At 42.8% G+C, this 19,871-nt stretch overlaps 1 protein-coding gene across 1 annotated transcript in view; it reads left to right on the top strand.

The window, feature by feature from the left end:
• Positions 1 to 19,871, top strand: part of PITPNC1 (phosphatidylinositol transfer protein cytoplasmic 1) — a 269,957-nt gene that overhangs the window by 237,118 nt on the left and 12,968 nt on the right. The window contains exons 7-8 of the mRNA XM_077163621.1: positions 16,086 to 16,241; positions 19,001 to 19,064. Of these exons, the coding sequence (XP_077019736.1) occupies positions 16,086 to 16,241; positions 19,001 to 19,064 (220 nt within the window). The remainder of the gene's footprint in view (positions 1 to 16,085; positions 16,242 to 19,000; positions 19,065 to 19,871) is intronic.

Here is a 19,871-nt window from a genome sequence, read left to right as displayed (position 1 = left end):
GTAAGAGAGGCACCTGGTGGTTCTGGGAGCAGCCAGAGAAGTAGCTCACAGGAAAACCATGGGGAAAAGGAAAAAAATCCTTCAGGACGCATTTTCTCACCTGCTCCCCAGGCACCCAGGGAAGATGCAGCCAGCATTTCCCAAGGGGCCTGCCCACCCTCTGGGAGCCTCGAGAGGAGAGCTGCATGGTACCTGCAGCAGCATTACAGACGCCCACCTGTGTGAGCCGTCTCCTGGGAAGCTGCCTTTTCTTTTTCCTCCACCTTCTCCCCCGACATTCCATGCATCTATCCAGCCTCACAGCCTTGAGAAAATAATGGGTCTAAGGTCCAGCAGAATCTTTAGGAGATGTTTGCATGGTCTCCTCTATTTAGGGTGGGGCTCTGGTCAACCTGCCCAGAAAGGCATTATCCCAAGAAGGCAAAGCCCCAAAGACTGGAGGGAAACTGCCATCCCTCTGACCTTCAAGACAATATCCCTTTTGAGGGCTCCGTACAGGACCCTGGGTGAGAGTCTGTGGGGCAAAATGCAGGGTAAGCCACCCCTCACCTTCAAAAGGCTCAAGGTCCCTCTGGTTGGAAAGTTAAAGTCTAAAATCACAAAAGGCTAAATTATAGCACCCTGTGAGGCAGGGGAGAAATGCATTCCTGGGGCTGTGTGTGTGTGAATTACTCTCCTAAAGGGCCTACACGCCAGCAACTGCCAGAGAATTTCAAGGGCAGGGCCGGGGAGGGGGCAGTCTCCATAACCAGGAGTGGTCAGGGCAGGCTTTATAGGGGAGCTATAAACTTTTTTAAAATGCTTATCTTTATGGTTTGTAAGAAATTCAAACATGATATAAATATGTAACATTGAAAAAGGAAATCTAGGCTCCCCCAATACAGAGATAACTTGTGAAAGTTATTGTTTGTGGTGTTGGTACTTAAAGATAATGCATAAATAACATTATTTTATGAAAATAAGCTCACTCTGGGGACAACATTTTGCCGCGTGTGTTCTTCACTAAGCAGTATAATTGTGGCATCTTTCTGTGGCAACATACATCTTTCTAGCAGTCCTTTTAATGGCTACAGAATATTCCACTACATGGGTATCCCATATTTTTACCAATCTCCTATTGGCTAACAGTTAACGATGTTTCCATGGTTTTGCTTTACAGCACTGCAGGCAATATCCTCATAGAATATCTTTGGATGTGGTCCTAACGTTTCTGCAATTAAATTCTGAAAGCGTATCTGTTGGGTCAATGAGTATGTATATGGCTTTCAATCTTACTAGATAGAACTAAATTGCCCCCCACCCCAAAGCTATATTAAATTACCTTCTGACCCACAGTTGAATGGGAGCAAAATGAATTTTGAAAAATGAGTGAGATTGAATAGACAGTACATTCAGGGAGGGGGGTGGGGCAAGGGCAAAGTCAGGGAATCCCAGTGATTACTCAACGGTTGGTGAGAAGCTTTTGGGCTGATGTAGAAGGGAAGAGCCTGGAATGCCAAGTCAAGGAATTTGGACTTCATTCTGCAGGTAGCAGAGGGCTTTCAAAAGCAGGGGTCACCAGCAGCCATGGAAGGGAACTCCATTTGTGACCCAACCAGAGAGGCTGACCCTCTCTTTGGGATGATAAAGTCAGGCTCCTGGGTGCCAAGAGGGTGAGCCCCTCCATTCCACCCACCTACTCCTCTTTCTCTTCCCCTACCCGCCTTCCTGAATAAATTGTCCTCAGCCCTCTTGACAACACTATTTGGCTAGTGAAGGAAAAAAAAAAAACTTTTGGAAATTAAAGGACATTAGACAGGAACGCAGCCCTTCAACCACCCTGGTTATATCATTTTTAGATCAATAATTGGCAACTCACTTCCCAAGGAGCAAATAGGTATTGTCTTTTGGATTGCATTCCTTCCGAATAAAAGTAACCTGGGTTACCAAGTCTGGCTGAAGTACCACACCTAGTGCTGATTTTAAAAGCTACTGTTGCTTTGTAGCCTCAGTGAGGCACTACCTCCGTGAGCTGAGCAAAGCTGATTTTAATTGATAGTGTTAGGGAAACTGCAGTGAGAAAGGGTTTGTTTTATTTTGTTCACTTTTTCAAGGACAAAAGTTAAACTACTGCAATAATCTGCTTGAATGATGCCTTCCGTTGCCCAGCCTTACCAGTTGGATTTGGTAGCGGATCCAAGTAGGTCAAATGAAATCGAGGCAAATGAATTCCTAAATGCCAGATCCGAAGCAGAGATTTTGTGTCTCTGCCAAGAATAGTTATGATGATGGATCATTGAATCAAGTAGAAAGAGCTCTTGGGGGAAATGACTCAGTGTCCCAAAAGGAACAGACGGGAGAGGACAGAACTCATTCAAGCAAAGCATCCATGGAAGGGGAAAATGATTGGGCTTGTTATAAAGGGATCTGTGCAAAGGATAACAAAAAAGACAACACTAGAATTCCCTGTCTAGATGGCTCAGCCCCTAAAGTGAGGAGGGTGTGTGGGTCTGGGACACCTCCAGGTGGTCACAGCCATTTCACTTCTTCATCCCCAACTACTGTATTTTCTTCTTTTTCGATTTTATCAAGATACATTTACACACCACACAAACCAGCCAAAGTATACAGTCACTGGCTCACAGTATCATCACATAGTTGTACCTACATCCCCTGATCAATTTTAGAACAGTTTCATTACTCCAGAACAGAAATAAGAATTAAAAAAAATAAAACCCAAATCCTCCCCTGACCCTTTAACACCCCCCCCATTGCTGACCCCTAGTGTTGGTGTAGTACGTCTGTTAGTATTGATGAAAGAATATTAAAATATTACTGTTACCTATAGTCCATAATTTACAATAGCTATCTTTTCGTCCATATACCCCTCTATTATTTTTTTCACATTTGTAGTGGTTCATGGAAGAATTACCATGAGAAAGGTAGGCAACCACTATCAATCAAATTCACCTACAATATATTACTATTTCTTATAATCCCAAGATTATAATACCACCACCTCTATCCATTCCCAAACATTTACGTTCAACCTTGTTAACAATTCTGTACGTATTAGGTAACCGCTCCTCCTTCCCTAGCCTCTGTCTCGCTCTATGTACCCTTTATTTTACATTTTTTCCCATGCATGTCTTTATTATATTACTCATCTAACTACAGACTGGATAAAAAGGGTATCAGTTGCAAGATTTTTACAAGCACACAGTCACAAGATAGAAGCCATATATCCCCAACTACTGTATTTTGAATCCCTTCCCCCCTTCAAAAGAACAGATGGTTGGAGAGATGAAATGAAATGAGTTGGGATGAGATGACATGATAGGAAAGGGAAAGGAAGGCAAGCCAAGGCATTGGCACATAGAAAATATTCAGTAGATGTTCTGACTCTGGCATTAGGATCTGCACATGGGTTGCAAGGACACTTGCGCAGTAGAAACCACATTTCTTTGGAAAGTGGCTGCCATGAGTAATGGCATGGGAATTTGTTTGATATTGGTTTTCATCTGTCAAGATGAGTGGAAAGAAGGAGCAGAGATGATTCAGATAACTGCAGCACTTGGGATCACAGAATCCTCAGCAGACACGGCAGAATCCTTCTAGATCTTTAGATTTACAGAATCTAAAGCCACTTGTACTTCTGAGATTTTTTTTAAATGTGTGCTGTTATTACCTCTGTTGTTGTTTAGCCTGAGTTCAGAATTGCATGTGTCTTTGATACTTCGCCTCTACAAAACCTTGGAAGTTACATTTCCTGAGTGTGGTGCCAAGTTTGGGCAATCTGTGGTACTGCATTCCCAGGGTTCCCAAGGAAGGTTGGCATTCTATCACTGCCTGCAGTGAGCCTCCTTGCCAGGTGTATTTTAGACTTTAAAAGGAAGGATGAAGGAGCCAAAGGGCTCCTGACCCAAGGTTTTCAGCCAAGGGTGCACAGATGCAACCAAGCTCTTCTTGCAATTCTCTCTCACAGAAAACCTCCCGTTCGTACTTTCAGGAAAACAGGTATTAAGTCCACAAGTTGCTCAAGTCTTGAGCCGGCTGCATCAGTCCTTTCCATTTTCGGCCTTTTTAAATTAAAACACGAGAACTTCTTAGCCTTAGAGCACAGTTCCCAAATCATGTCAGAATCGCAATTTTTAAAACGCAAATACTTCTTTTTATATGGGGAAAAAAAAATGCCGTTACTTGTGCCCCTCCCTAGACTTAACTAACCAGACTCACTAGGATGGGACTCAAGACTGTGTGGAGAAGGATCCCCAGGGTGGGCAATGGTGGCTCAATGGCAGAGTTCACACCTGCTTTGCCGGAGACCCGGGTTCAATTCCTGGTGCCCGCCCATGCAAGAAAAACGCTCCCCAGATGATTTTGAGGATGGACTAGCTTTGGGAACATGGCCTCAGAGCAGAGCTTCCCAACCCTTTTCATAGGGAGGCACTCCTGGCCAGAGGTGACTGACCCCAGGTCAAGAGCTCAGTCTGATCACCCAGGAGCCAAGGGAAGCAGAATCTTGGCACATCTGTAATCCATTCAAGAAATGTAAGTCTGCCTAAAAGGCTCCATTTATTGCATTCAAGTTTTAAAACCATTTTATTATTACTTATTTTTTGTCGGGGCAGGGGGAGGAAGTAGCAACATAAGCCTGGAAGGCTGCTCATCACCCACCACCTCCGCCCTAAGAGAGGGCTAAATGCCTTTCAATTTCATTCCCTGTGTTGAGAATCTGGTACCATGGTGGAGCCAGGCCAAGTTCTTCTTTGCCAGCAAATAGCATTAATTATAATATGCATGTAGTGGATTGAATAGTATCCCTCCAAAATTCATGTCCACCCAGAACCTCAGCATATGACTTTATTTGGAAAGAAGGTCTCTGCAGATATAATTAAGATTAGGATTGAGATGAGATCATAATGGATTAGCATAAGTCCTAAATCCAATGAGAGTGACCTTACAAGAGACAGGAAAGGACACACAGAGACTCAAAGAGAATAAGGCCATGTGAAGACAAAAGCAGAGATTGGAGTGATGCTGCCACAAGCTACAGAACACCTGGAGCCACCAGAAGTTAGAAGAGGCATGGAAGGATCCTTCCCTACAGCCATCAGAGGGAGTATGGCCTTGCTGACATCTGAATATTGGACTTCTGGCCTCTGAAACTCTGAGGGAATAAGTTTCTTTTCTTTTAAGCTGCAGTATTTACAGTAATTTCTTACAGCAGCCCTGGGAAAGAAATACAGTGCATTTATGCAGTTTTCCCCTAAGTTACTTCTGAATTGGGCACTTGGCTTCAGAGAGACCCTCATCCAAGTTTATTTCCTCCAAAGACCCTAGTCGTTCTCTGCAAGGTCTTCTGGCTAAATCTTGTCCAAGTCCTTTTCTTCTCTAGTTCTCTAAGAATTACAGCTACAGTTTTGCGATGATGGAAGTGGTACATTTTTCCTTGAGAATTAAGGCCTGACCCAGGGATTCTCTCCTCCCCTTCTATTTGTTCAGATTCCAAGTACAATGTTCAGCTACAGCTCCAAAAATATCCGAGAAAGAATAGGTGCTGTTAAATCGCTTGTCTTCATCTTTTATTGTTCAGAGGCCCAGAAAAAAGACATACAATTACTAGGTCATTAACTCAGACCTTAGAAGTTTCAACAGATTTCACAGAGAAGTACTAAACCTGGCTTTAGAGGGACAGGAACTCACTTCTGAGACAAATAAATGCCCTCCTTAAGTTGTCTCATTCAGTTATATCAGTAAGTCTAATAATCTGATGAATAAATATCATCACCATTTTATTGATAAAGAAACAGGCTCATGGAGTCAAAGTGACTTGTGCAAGTCACAGGAAGCCAGAGCTTAAATCCTAGAGTCTCTGACCCCAAAGACTGTCCTTCCTACACACCAACTGGCTCCTTGAGAGCGCCTTGATGTAAACTGGGAGTGACAGACAACTGTTGTCTGTCTTTGAAAACAACTCTAAGAGGTAGTTTTCTCCTTAAGTATTTCTTACTCACGCCAAATCTCACTGACCATGGGCAAGATGGATCTTGGAGAAAGGCCAGTGTGCCAGGTTGAATATGTCCCCCCTAAAATTAATATCCATACCCAACCTGTGAATGTGGCCCTGTTTGGAAATAGGCGCTTTGCGGCCATAATCAAGTTAAGAGGCAGTCACATGGATTAGGATGGGCTCTAAATCCAATGACTGGGGTCCTTATAAGAAGAAGGAGGACACACAAGAAGAGAGAGAAGAGGACCATGTGACGATGGAGGCAGAGGTTGTGCAGCAGCTACAAGCCAGGGAGGGCCGAGGATGGCCAGCCACCACCAGAAGGTAGGAAGAGGCATGAAGGATTCTTCCCTTCAGCTGTCAAAGAGCACATGGCCCTGCCAATGCACTGATTTTTACTTCGGACCTCCAGATATGTGAGAGAATACATCTCTCTTGTTTTAAGCCACCTAATGTGTGGCACTTTGTCATAGCAGCTTTAGGAAACTAATACAGCAGGTGAAGCAGAAGGGCCTTTTCCTGAGCTACCTGCCTTAGTTTTCACGAGCTGATAGAACTCCACTCCCACTCTTCTTTGAGAAGTTTCTTCATTATAGACATTCCAGAAAGTAGTGAATTGCCAAAAATAAGCCAGAACCAGAAAAAAGAAAACTGTTGATCCTGCATTTTTTAAAGTGGGACTATATATATAAAACCCTCAAAGAAAATATCCACAGACTGCAGCTTGGAGAACATTCCTTTTTCTCTTGTTATCATCCCTACGACAGTCTCGGGGTTAAATAGTGTGTCCAGGTTCACACAGGTAGTAGTTGCTGGAGCAGAAATTCAAACCCAGGGGTATCTCATTCCAGAGCCTTTTAGAGCCCCTCTCCGTTGTACTCCACAGATCCTAGACCCCGCAGAGGTGCTCCTGGGCCTGTAAACAACTAAATAAATGAGCCTGCGGAATCCGCCCGTCCTTTTTACCCACTGTGTGTATTGAGGTTCCAAGCAGGATTCATATTTGGCAAAACAAAATCAGTTCAAATGCTTTAAAAAGTTTGAAATCTAATCTAGCTTTTAAAATGGATATCCTTTATTGTCTTCAAATTGTAAACTGATTGGCTTATGGAACAGCTCTATTCCAGTTTTTTATTCAACAAGGTGTAGGCCCAAGTTTCCCAAAATAATATGGTACATGAGAAGTAAGCTAGAATTAGGGACAGGTAATCCAGCACTGATCACTGTTGCCATGTTGCAACTCATCAGAAATATTTGTCAGCCTGTGATCGATCAGTTGTTTATTTAACTTAATAATAAAACTAAACCAGATCCGAGCCAAATTGTATATCCTCAGTATGGACCAAGGCTATTGCTTCTTCATAGCCCTGTGTCCGAACAGCATGGCTAATACCTGTGTGGGTACGGCAGGCTTACGACACAGTCCATTTCAAAGGCTGCAAACCAAGCCACGTCCTAACCAGGCTTCCATTATGGGAAGAGCTTGGCTCACTTGTCATCAGGAGAGCTGGATGCCTGTCCTTTCGCTGTCACACACAGTAAGGCAGAATCTTTCCAGTCCGCCCTTGAATGACCTTATTGGTTTTGACTACAGGTGATCTTAAAAACTTCAAGTCATACATGTTGGTGCCAAAAGAAACAGGATACTAGGGAGCCTTCTCTAGGTGCTCTGTAGTGGGAAACCAGGCCCAAAGCTGGGGTCAAAGAGGAGTTTTGACTCCACATTCTACTGCAGTGCCTGAGGCCAGGGACTCTCCAGGGCTACTAGGCGGTGGCCCAGCTGGCCTGTTCGCCTCCACCCAGCTGCTACCACCCCCACTTCCCAGGCCGTACATGGAGATGGGGAGGGGAACTCTCAGAGTCCCTGAGGTAGCAGCTTACCTAAGGCAAAGCTATGCAGAGGGAATGAGCGCTCCAGGAGAATCCATCACAAAAAACGTGGTGTCTGTTTAAAAAAAAAAAAAGACTGGCTATTTGCTGAGTTGAGAATCCCCAGACCCGTCCTTAGTGCTGCTATCCCAGGAGAGTGTGGGCAGACACTAAGTGTCCCCAGAAGTTTGTTGCGGAATTAGAGATGGGTGCCTGCTGCCCATCTGGAGATTTCAGAAGGAGGAGATTGTGGAATAAGCCTGAGAGCGGTGATTCTAGTGTGGCTACTTTATAGGTTTGTTGCGAGGGTTAAATGAGAGAAGGCATACGAAGGGCTTGAGGTGGGTTCTTGGTAAGCAAGCACTTAATACACATCAGTTACTAGGATTATTTTTCTCTCCTGCCCTTCTGGACTTTCTTCAGATCACCCCTCTTGGGACTCTCTTTTGCCTAAATCTTCCTCTTAGCCCCTAAAAGCAACAACGATGGTCGCTCTCAAGGCTGGAGACTGCTGACTATCATATTTGTTGGTGTGTGCTGGAAATTCCCCTTCTCATGCTCACTCTTTTGACTACGTTTTGACATTGTTCTGGCACTGAATTACACCTGAGCAGGATGCAGCAGGACACAGCAAAACGCCTCTCCCTCCCCATCCCCACCTTTTTCTCTGCCTTTCTACATTCCAGACCCACCTTATGAGTCAAGCTCCTTTAAGGGTCACTTTGCAGAGGAACAGCACAAATCACTCAGTGTTTGTGGTACGTTCTAGTGCCAAGAGCGAATGCTTTAAAAATAGCACTTTAGGTATTAACTGCAAACAAAGCAGGAATTGGCTGCTTCTGGCCACAGTTTGCACTTAGGGTGTGTTTTTGTTTTGTTTTTTTCTTTAAGTTGATGTGTAGGCGTTGACCTTTTAAGTAAAGCTTTAGGTCAGTTCTGAAGCATTCTCTGAAAGCTCCTTGATTTATACGTGTAGCCTTTCTTAGGATTCTAGTTCAAGAAATCCTGTGCTGAATTTGGGGCTAAATTTTACCTGGTTGAGAGGCTGATTCATTGGAGAGGAATTAGAACAATATCTGCAACCCTTCATGGTCTTCAGGAAAAGTTCCAGAACTCCAGGGGGAAAAAAAATCCATCGTGGGATACGTGTTGTTACTTTGGTCCTGTTTTAGGGCTGAGCATTCTAGGTACATACTGTAGCAAATCCTGGCCAGTGTTACATCTCAGCCCTTTTCATTTAACATTTATCAAAAACTTATCATTTCAATGAACAGGACAAGCTTCTGTTGGTTATTGTCCTTTGTGGTTCCAGTTGAAAGTATAATTAATCATGGAAACTTTATATCTCCATGAACTTCAGCTAATAAACTTTCTTTACCCCACCTGAACCAAGATTTCCTACGGGTCACTCCTTGGACGTCCCAGCTACAGGACTGACTGTGTGAGTGCGGTCACATTGGCTGTACCAATACAGAAGCTTTTGCTCTGCTTTGTCCAAGTGGAAAACGGGGTGAAGGTGTGGCCCACCCCATGGAGGGGAGGCCTTCTGAAGATGATGTGCCCGCAGGGAAGGCGTGGCCAGCTAGGTCCGTCCGGCCCCTGGGAACAGTCCTGGTGCCAACTCAACATGCCACACAGATGGCCTTTAGCTACAAGGGTCCAATTTGCCATCTGCAAAGCCTAGGGAGTGTCAGCAAGATCCAGAGCCAGAGCCCTTGTCATGAATGAATTTATAAACCCAGCCAGAAGAACTTGCAGACTGCCACTTTCCTAGCTGGCCAGCTGCTGGGCCAGAGGAGCTGTGCCGGACCCGCAAGGCAAAGACATTGCTTTCTGAGAACTTCTGCATCACCCACTGGATCCAACTATAACTAGTGTGAGGTTCAAGGTTAAATGATCAAGACAGAAGGCAATAGAAGGGTTCTGGGGGAATCTGGAGGATTTGCCTTGTGCAAATCTCTCTGACTGTTGTTCCCCTTTAGGGAAAAAGCCCCATCCTAACTTGGAAGCTTACTGAAAGGAAAGGATAGCATTTTTCTATGTATGGCTGTAAGCTCATCAAAAGGAAAGATTTTAAGTAACCCTAGGATGTTAAAAGACTGTGTGCCCTTGGGGCTGTCCTATTCTGCCATTGGGAGGTGGCTGCCCAGTGCATTCACCCTGGCAGGAAAGCTCGCTGCTTGACTGAGACCAGCTGACACCCACTTCCTTAAAAGAACAACCCTCAATAGGGCAGTCTGCTTTGCTCTCAGCTTTTGTCACCTTGGAACAGAGTGTTCCTGCCTATGAGACATAAGAGAAAGAGGAATGGGAATTGATTCAGAACGCAGCCACATCTAACAAGGAAGACCTTCTCTTGGGATTTCTTGAATCACTTTTCTTATGCACACTGACAGGTTCAGTTCCAGAAAATGGAGCTGTCCTTCCAGCCTTTCTCTGCTGCAAGGAAGCCTTAATGATGGTGGGCAGTCATATTTTTATTTGAGCTTATCAGCATTTCTTTATACACTTTAGTAGAGGATAGCAATAAAGTAATAGTAATCTTACAGAACCTCAAATAGTCCTGCTGCCTTTCTTTTGAGGCTCATAATGAGATTTGAGGACATTCCATTACAGTAGCACCAAGGGTCTTAACATATTATGTATGTCTTACCATTCTGCAATGTCTCCTGTGCATCGTGCACCTTCTACATACCGCACATTGGACTAGAGACTTCACTTACATTATCGGGTTAAGCCTTACAACAGCCCCACAAGGCTCCATCCCACAGAAGAGGAAACAAAGCTCTCCTCTGATAGATCAGGCTGGAATGCCAGATGAGAACATCCTGTCCACATGGCAGAGGGGTTAGAGTCCAAGCTTGGGAGTCAGGCAGACCTGAGCTTGAATCCTGGAAGATGTTGGACACATCACTCATCACCTCTCAGCCTCAGGTTCCTCATCTAGAACAAGGAGATGATATCTGTGCCTTCAAGCAGTGGTTCTCAGCCTTGACTGTACGTTCAGGTCACAGGGAGAGCTTTTGAAAATCTGGATGCCCAGACCGTATCCCAGACCTATTAGATCAGAAGCGTGGGGCATTTAACCTTGCTCTGTCTGCTTCTGATCCCCACTGGTTTTGCTCACAGTTCTGGAGACCAAAAGTCTGAAAACAAAGTGTTGGCAGGACCATGCTCTTCCCAGAGGTTCTAGGGGAGAATTCTTCTGTATTAGGGTTCTCCAGGAACACAGAACCAATAGAAGGTGTATATATATATTGTAATATATTAATGTAATAATGTAATATATATTAATATCATATGATAGTGTAAATAGTATGAGATTTATTATAAGAATTGGTTCACACAACTGTAGGGACGAGCAAGTCCAAATTCCATAGGTCAGGCTGCAAGCTGGGAACGCCAACGAGGGTTTTCGATGGATTCCCTGGGAGAAGGCTGGGGAATTAGAGATGGAAATTCTCCCTTCTGACTGCAAAAATCATCAGTTCTCCCTTTAAGGCCATCAACTGTGATTGGATGAAACTTCTCATTATTGAAGACAGTCTCCTCAGTTGATTGTAGATATAATCAGCTATATTATATTATAGCTGATTATACTTACTGATAATTTAAACCCACGAAATGTCCTCACAGGAACAATCAAACACAGGTATTAGGACTCGCACATGTTTTTTCAGGGCCACCACTCAACCCACTCCAGAAACCTTGAACTGTAGGTTGGGAACTAGCAAGAGTCTGAGATGCACAATCTCGAGGTCACACAAAAGTTAAGCTTTGTGACATTTAAAGCTAGACTAAACCCTTAAACCAACCTATGGAAAAGCCCAGGGGGTTGTAACATTGAAGATGAAGGTTGAGGTTTATAAAACTTGTTTTAAAATAAGGAAACCTGGAAAAGAAAGTTTAAAAATGTAAAACAATCTTGTTCTTTTGGAAAGAATAAGTGATATGGAAGAGTTTGAATCATGACCAAAATACTACCAAAGCTGAAGAAATACAAACCAGGAATATTGAAAAAAAAGAAGAAGAAGGTTGTAAGAAAGGTTGGCTCCCGTGAATGTGGCAATTTAGATACTCAAGTGCACAAGCTCAAGTGAGAAAATGATTTCAAGATGCTAGGTATTGGGAAAGTGGGGACAAGGGAGAAGTCAGGAAAGAGGAGCAGGGGGGAAGAGTGTGTTCTAGTTTGCTAGCTACCAGGAACGGAATGGCTTTTAAAAAGGGGAATTTACTAAGTTGCTAGTTTACAGTTCTAAGGCCGAGAAAATGTTCCAATTAAAACAAGTCTAAAGCAATGTCCAATCAAAGGCATCCAGAGAAAGATACCTTGGTTCAGGAAGGCTGATGAAGCTCGGGGTTTCTCTCTCAAGTGAGAACGCTCATGGCGAACACAGGGTTTCTCTCTCTCTCTCTTCTGGAAAGGCACATGGCGAACATGGCATCAGCTTTCTCTCCTGGCTTCCTTTCATGAAGCTCCCCGGAAGGCATTTTCCTTCTTCATATCTAAAGGTCACTGGCTGATGGACTCTGCTTCATGGTGCTACAGCATTCTCTGCTTGTCCGAATCTCTTTCTCCAAAATGTTTCCTCTTTTATAGGATTCCCATTAACTAATCAAGACCCACCCAACTGAGTGGAGACATGACATTACTTAATCCAGTTTAATAACCACTCTTGATTGAGTCACATCACCAGGGAGATGATCTAATCAAAGTTTCAAGCATGCAGTACTGGATAGGGATTAGAAGAAATGGCTGCCTTTACAAAATGGTATTAGGATTAAAACATGGCTTTTCTAGGGTACATACATCATTTCAAACCAGCACGGAGTGGAACATGAAAGCACAGAAAAAAATTGCAACAAATGACTAGAATATTTCAATATTTCAGATAAGACCTGGTGGTGTCTTTTTTCTTTTTTTGTGCCTCATCTTTATTCAGAGGCTTTCAACTGGATGTTCCTTTTTTATCTTGAATTTTCATTAAAGGAGTCCTCTAGTAAATCCTTCTCCCTTACCTTCCTCCAGAGCTTTGAAAGTGAATCCCTAATTATAGGCCACATATGAATTTTACTAGATGAAATCAACAGCTGTAGGTATGGCATTACACTTGCAAAAATTTGAGACTCTTGCCATAAAAAGCCCAAATGTTAATTGCTTTTATGGCATCTGGCTATAATAAAAACACCCTTTTGCTATTTAATGTTAAAAGGAAATGTAGTGGAAAGAACATTGAGTTAGAATTAGGGGAGGCTGGGATTCTAGTCCCAACTTGTTCCCAAGGGCCTGTGATTTGGGGCAAGATATTTCATTTCTCTTAAGCCTCAGTGACCTTATCTATAAAATTGAGGACATGGAACCAAATTACCACTTTCAGCTTAAAAATTCTATTCTGAATCTTAAAAATACAGTGTCCTTCTCAGTCCCATCTAGCCTCTTTCCCAAACTTTATTCTATACAGTCTAATATAATTTTATAATTTTGCGGTGCCATTAGGACCCACGGGCTGATTTAAGCATCTATGCAGTTTCACCATGCAGCTGGTACTTTTCCTTTCTTGTTCTGAACTGAGCTTTGCTGTGAGGCCCTGCAATTCTCAGTCCTTTGGGAATGCAATCAGCCAGCACTCCAGTTTTAACATTTCAGAGTCTGGTTTCATTCTTGAGTCTGGACCTGGAATGTAAGTGGAGATTCCTGTTGGGTACCATTCCAGATTCAGTGGTTAGCCGTGAAGAAGCAGGGCAGTCAGTAAAACAGGGACTTGTGTTCCAGGAGGGCAAGATGGGGCATGGCCAGCTGGCCCAAGGTGCCTCCTGTAGGCCTGTTGGTCAGGCCCTCTGCACAGGATCAGAGGGGCATGAAGGCATCTCAAGCCTCAGCCCTGGTTTTGACTTCTTAGTCTTCCTGCCACTGATGCCTGCCCACCTCACTGGCCTCACTGGGTCCTTTGACTGTCTCCTTGCAGCTCTCCAAGTTGCCAGAGGCTTTTGCCTCCCACTTTGCTCTGCTTGCTGACTCTATAACTATCCTTTGTTTACCAAGTTGCTAAACTCAGGATGGTGAGCATTTGCCTTGCCATGTTCTGGCTAGCCACAGCATGGTGGCCATCATGTCTTTTGAGGCTCATGGTGGTTGTCCATGTGGTGATAATTGTATTATCATTTGCCTGTGTTATGAGAGAGTCAAAGGACAGATGGGGAAGGAAACCAGCTTTCTGTAGAACTCCAACTCCGGTATTTTAACTCACAGGGGTTGCTTGGCAGGTAGAAATTTCCTTATTTAAATTTCCTTGTTTATAGCTTTTGGCATGTGGCTGATTGAATGAGCTTTGGTATCTTCTATGAGAGAACAAAACAGCATTTCATTCTCTTTGTCTTTGGTAATCCAGTTAATGCATCTGTTTTAGCTCTTGCTGACAAACCACCCCAGAGTTTAGTGCCTTAAAGTAACAATAGTGCATTGTTTCTCACAATTCTGCGATCTTGACTGGGTTTAGCTGGGCAGGTCTTATGTTCCTCATGCTGTCTCCTTGGATGGAAATATCTAAGATGGCTTTTTCACTCACATATCTGGCTTTTCGGCTGGGATGACTGGAGCACCTAAGACCTGACCAAGCATCTTTCCCCGTGGCCTCCCCACATAGGCATAGCTTCAGCTTCCTCACAGCATGGTGGTCTCAAATCAGGCTAGACTTTTACCCTCTAGTTGGCTTCCAGTTTCTGGCTCTGTCTTTCCTGAAGGGCTTGAACTAGCACTGTGTCTCTTCTGCCAGGTTCTGTTGGTCAAAGCAAGTTACAAGGCCAGTCTAGATTCAAGGGGAGGAGAAATAGACTCTACTTTTCAATGAAAGGAACAGCATGCCGCTACAGCAAAGAAGGGAATTGATGGCAGACATCTTTGGAGATGATCTACCACTGTCTCCCTGATGATGCATCTCTGGATTTGTTGGTCTTCTCTTTTCATTTTTAATGGTATTATACTATACTGGAACTCGGGGTAGGCGGAAACACGGCCTTAAGACACCAGAACTTTTCCGAGCAGTTCCAAGACGCTGGCCCTTCCCTGAACTATAAGGATTGAACTAAGGAAATAAACCTCATCATTAAAAGCTCCATTGACTGCCTTGGGAAATGCAATAATGGCAAACATCACTTGAACACTTGCTATAGACTCGGCCCTATGCTTATGCTTCTTTCATGTATCATGTTATTAAATTATCATAATTATCTCTCCAGGCCTATGCATAAGACTTCAGTGGCAGCTTCTGGGTTTGGTTCAAGCGATAGAAATACATCATGGCAAAGTTGGTACCAAAGACTTAAAAATGGTACCTACAGCCAAGATCACGAGCCCCTCCCCTCACAGAAACTCTTATTCCCTTGTGATATTGATGACGCCTATGCTTTTCCTTCCTTTCCCTCCTCCTAAAATGTCTTTTGTCAATATTGCTCTACTCCATTAGTAAAACAGATTTTGTATTCCCTTAATAAGGCACTTGTCCAACTTTGATCCCTTTCTCTCCGTACCCCAGGCACACTGTTTCCCTGCAACAGGTGCAAATGAGGAGGGACCCTGAAGGAAGGTCCAAGTAGGATGGCGTGAGTTCTCTGACCACATACGCAGCCCACACATACAGCCAGTACCCTCCAGCTGGTCCAAGGAGAGCATAATGCCGTACCTGTTTCCGTACCATATGTTCAGTGCACACTCAGTAATCACCTGCTTGGGATAATACCATATTATGATATTACTTTATGCAAGAATGTCAGCAAACTTAGAGCCAATGCACACTTTGAAAGACAACTACTGAGGTAGCCCATGGCAATTTGTTTTAGATTGTATTTATGTATTTCTCATTAAAACAAAGTTTGAGGTGAAATTCTAGCTTTAAATCATTTTTTTGACATTTGATGGTCTACCTTTTCACTGCTTATTTACATCCCTGTTTAAAACTGAGATATAATTCACCTACCGTAAAAATCTTTCCTTTAAAGTGTGCAATTCAGCAGTTTTTAGTATATCCCCAAGATACTGCATCTCCATCTAATTCCTGAAAATTTTCATCACCCAAAAAGAAGCCCTGTACCCATTAACAATCACTCCCTCCCCAGCCCTTGGCAACCACTCATCTCCTTTTTGCCTCTATAGATTTGCCTGTTCTGGACTTTTCAAATAAATGAAGGTTGAGCTTTTAAGCTATCGTTTCTCTGACATTTTTCCTAGGATCCTAAACACTTCAAATCAGAGAAAACAGGACGGGGACAGTTACAGGAAGGCTGGAGAGATAATCATCAGCCCATCATGTGCTCCTACAAGCTGGTGACTGTGAAGTTCGAGGTCTGGGGGCTTCAGACCCGGGTGGAACAATTCGTACACAAGGTAAGGGAGCAAATGTCAGTTGGCTCTTTAATAATCAAGTGGATGCACAACAAATGCAAATATGATGAGCCAACACTAGGTCACTGCTTCTCAAAAACACTTTTTTGATGATAATGCATTTTATACACAGTCTGCTATTCTCCCACTAATAGATGTTTTATACCTCATCTCTCCTTCTGTGGCCTCTGTGGCTATTGGGTAAGTTTATTTGTGAAATTGGGCTTTTGGAACATTCTTCTCACTTTGTCATTAGGCTAATATAGTTCCAGGCAGAGGTACTTGGGAAGAAGCCAAAAGGCTTATCTGTGTGCACAGTCCCCGAGGATAATTCTCACTCAGAAGATCCTGCAATGTAGGCACCTAAGGTAAAGAGACCCCAAGAGATAGAACAAAAAAAATCTCAGTAGTTGCATTAGATGGTACACCTCAGCATTTCTGCTCATTTAATAATTCTGCTACCAATGAATTATCAACAACTTCAAAACACAGTTTTCAATCATAACACCCTCTTCAGTGAAACATGTTAATTTCATGGCAGGAATGTACTTGGTAAACCCACTTTAAGGAGTTTCTAACGTGACATTTAACCTCGTGGAAAAAAATAGAAGGAAATGCAATGTTCAATGATTGCCCTTTATAGCTCCTCCAATTTTCATAAAAATAAATACTACCCAAGCTGTCTCTACATTCCAGATTAGGCTGGATAGCTGTTTATTTTTCCACTTAAGAACTGATAAAGAGTAGCTTTCTGAAATTCTTTTAGGGGTAATAGAATTTAACCTTAATGCACTGAGGTTTTTGCTACTGGATAGTTTTGTCTCCTGGGTTCAGCAGCCCAGTGACAATAAAAAGTACCTTGAACTTGGCACCGAAGAATAACCTGCCCATTTCTCGGACCTTCACAGCTGGGACACATGGTAATAGCCAAGGCTCTGGAACAAATTTGAGAGCCTTGGTGTTTTCTTGAACAGGGAAGCGTCCCATTCCTCCGCAGAGCTCCAGAATTCATTCTGTCCAGCTGGGGGCAGGAATGGAGTGAAAGAGAAGTAAATTCTGGGACCTCCTGTTATCCTGCTATGTCCTAGTCATTAAGCAGGAAGACAGTCTGGTGTCCCAGAGTAAATATTTTCCAGCCTCAGCACTGTGTCTCAGGCTTGTATCTTCCTTGACTCCCCACATTGGTGTATGTATGTCTTTTTAATCCAAAATGACCTCCTCTTACTAGAGCCACTTCCTTAGTACATTTTTCTTGTTATAAAGTATGGATTGTCCAGGGTTTATTGTGCTTTTTTCTCACAGATGACTTTGGTGAATTTTGAGATCTTCCTTAAAATACCTGTAAGGATTATGCTCCAGTCATAGGTATTTCCACTGTCCATTTTCAAATATAACAAAGTGTTATCAACGCCCTAAAAACACATCTGCTCTGGCGCATGCGTCGCTAATGAGTATCTGAGCTCGCATTTGCAAGGGTTTAAAGTGCCAGGGATGCCTTTCTCTTGAACACCTTTGTTTTTTAAGAATCTGTTCACAGTTAAGAGAAAAAATGTTTGAAAGCAAACCATTAGCATATTATTGAATTCTTGTTTCCAGCAGACAGCTGTGTTGTGCTTAATGTAACAGGGTACATTTACTGATACACCATGCCGCCTTTCTTTGATTTCCATGAATTTGACACACTCAGCACTCGACTGTGTAGTGCTGTGTGCTGTTTCCCATTTCCTTACATTTCCTCCCTCCAGATCACAAAAGCCTCATTACATATTCAGAGGCCTGAAGTAATAAACACTTCATTATAAAATGCTTCCCTTGTTTCTTCAAATTCACCAAATTAAGATCCTTCATTTATTGAAACATCTTGAACCTTCCATGAGAGGTTTTTCACAATTACTGGATTTGTTTGGCAGGAAGAAAGGAATGTTGGAGGGATTCTATGAGTATCCAAGAAACATAAAAAGACATATTTATACAAGACAAAAAAGAATACCGTGAAAGAAGAGCGTGTGAATAGCATTACACACACACATAACTATAAATTATTTTCTTAGTCTTCTCTTGCCGTTAAGTGCTACCATAAGAAACAATTTCATTCGTTTCTTCTCCAGTCAAGCTTATCATTTCCATTATGTTCTATTCTCGTTCAGATCTCTTGTATCATTTCATCTCTCCCAGTAATAATTGGCTAAACATTTTTTTCCCTTCTATTCCATGAAAGTCAAGCCTAAAAGGGTCTTTACTGAGATTTTATCTGGTATCTGCACCTTCACTTCATTAAAAAATTTAACCAATTTTTAGCATATATCAGTGCTAAGTGCTCTTTGCTTACAAGTGATTTGCTGCCCAGAAAAATATGTTCTTGATTTTCCACATTTATGACCTTCCGGTGTCAGTGAGACAGACCCTTCAGCAAATGAAAAGTGAAAGCTGTTTTACTTGAAGATAAGTGAAGACAAAGTTTCAAGGTGATTAGCCCAGAGATTAATTCTACTGCTATCAAATAGTTATTAGTTTACGTACCCCCAGCCTGACTCTCGAATAAAGCAAAGAGATTAATTTACAGCAAGTATATGCACGCTGTGGGAAGGGCTAAGGGTGAACAAGTAGTGTATCTACTTCTATCACCCCACACTTGTCATTGCATAGGGAGAGAGGGATTGAGAGATTTGGACCACCAGTTTTCCTAGAATTGGAGCAACTTATTTTCCAGATGGTTTTAATCTACTATGATATCATTTCAACCTCCTTCTTTTACTTTTTAGGTGGTCCGAGACATTCTGCTGATTGGGCATAGACAGGCTTTTGCGTGGGTTGATGAGTGGTACGGTAAGTCATTTTCCCCCAAATAACTTGTTGGTTTGGACTTTCAGTCTGCTTGGCTTCAACTGCTACAAGGACAGCCACAAAGGCAGGGCCACTGCTTCCCATATTGAAAAAAGCGCTGTCCATGGAGCATAATGAAAAAGAATGTAATTATACAGGGTTGCAATTATAAAATAACCACAGCATTATTGACTACATAGGACCTCCGTTTGTTGCATGCTTGCATGCTTGATACAAACTTCTATTCAAGATCAGAGTTATCTGAAGCATCTTGCCAAATGAAAGCTGTCCTTTCATTGATTCAGAGAAACACCTGAAACAATCTGTCCAAAAACATATAGGGCAGGCCTCGGTAGCTCAGCAGGCAGAGTTCTCGCCTACCATGCCGGAGACCCGGGTTGGATTCCCAGTGCCTGCCCATGCAAAAAAAAAAAAAAAAAAAGCCAAACAAAAAGCCATACAGATTTCTGTAGGAATTCAAGGACAGAGGCATAGGTGCCTGTTAATTCTAATTGGAATTATCCTGGGGTGGGGGTGGGGGGTTGTTTTTGTTTTTCGTGATTTGGGAAGAGTTAAACAAGTTCTGAACATTTCCAGTAAATGAAAACAAGCTTTATTTCAATCCATAATGGGTGGGTCACCATTCCCAGATCGTCAGAACTATTGTTTCATCCACGAGAGTCCTCTGCATTCACAAAGTCAATCATCAGATTACTAGTGTTCCCAGCTATTAATAGAAAGGACCATGTTCAATTGGTGACATAAGTTAGAGCTGATGTTCAGATCGATTGTCTAATGAAATGCCCTCCT

This window comes from Tamandua tetradactyla, chromosome 6 (genome assembly GCF_023851605.1).
Source record: "Tamandua tetradactyla isolate mTamTet1 chromosome 6, mTamTet1.pri, whole genome shotgun sequence".
Lineage (NCBI taxonomy): Eukaryota > Metazoa > Chordata > Mammalia > Pilosa > Myrmecophagidae > Tamandua > Tamandua tetradactyla.
Note: the sequence above shows the minus strand (reverse complement) of the source record. Positions and strands in the feature narration are given on the sequence as shown.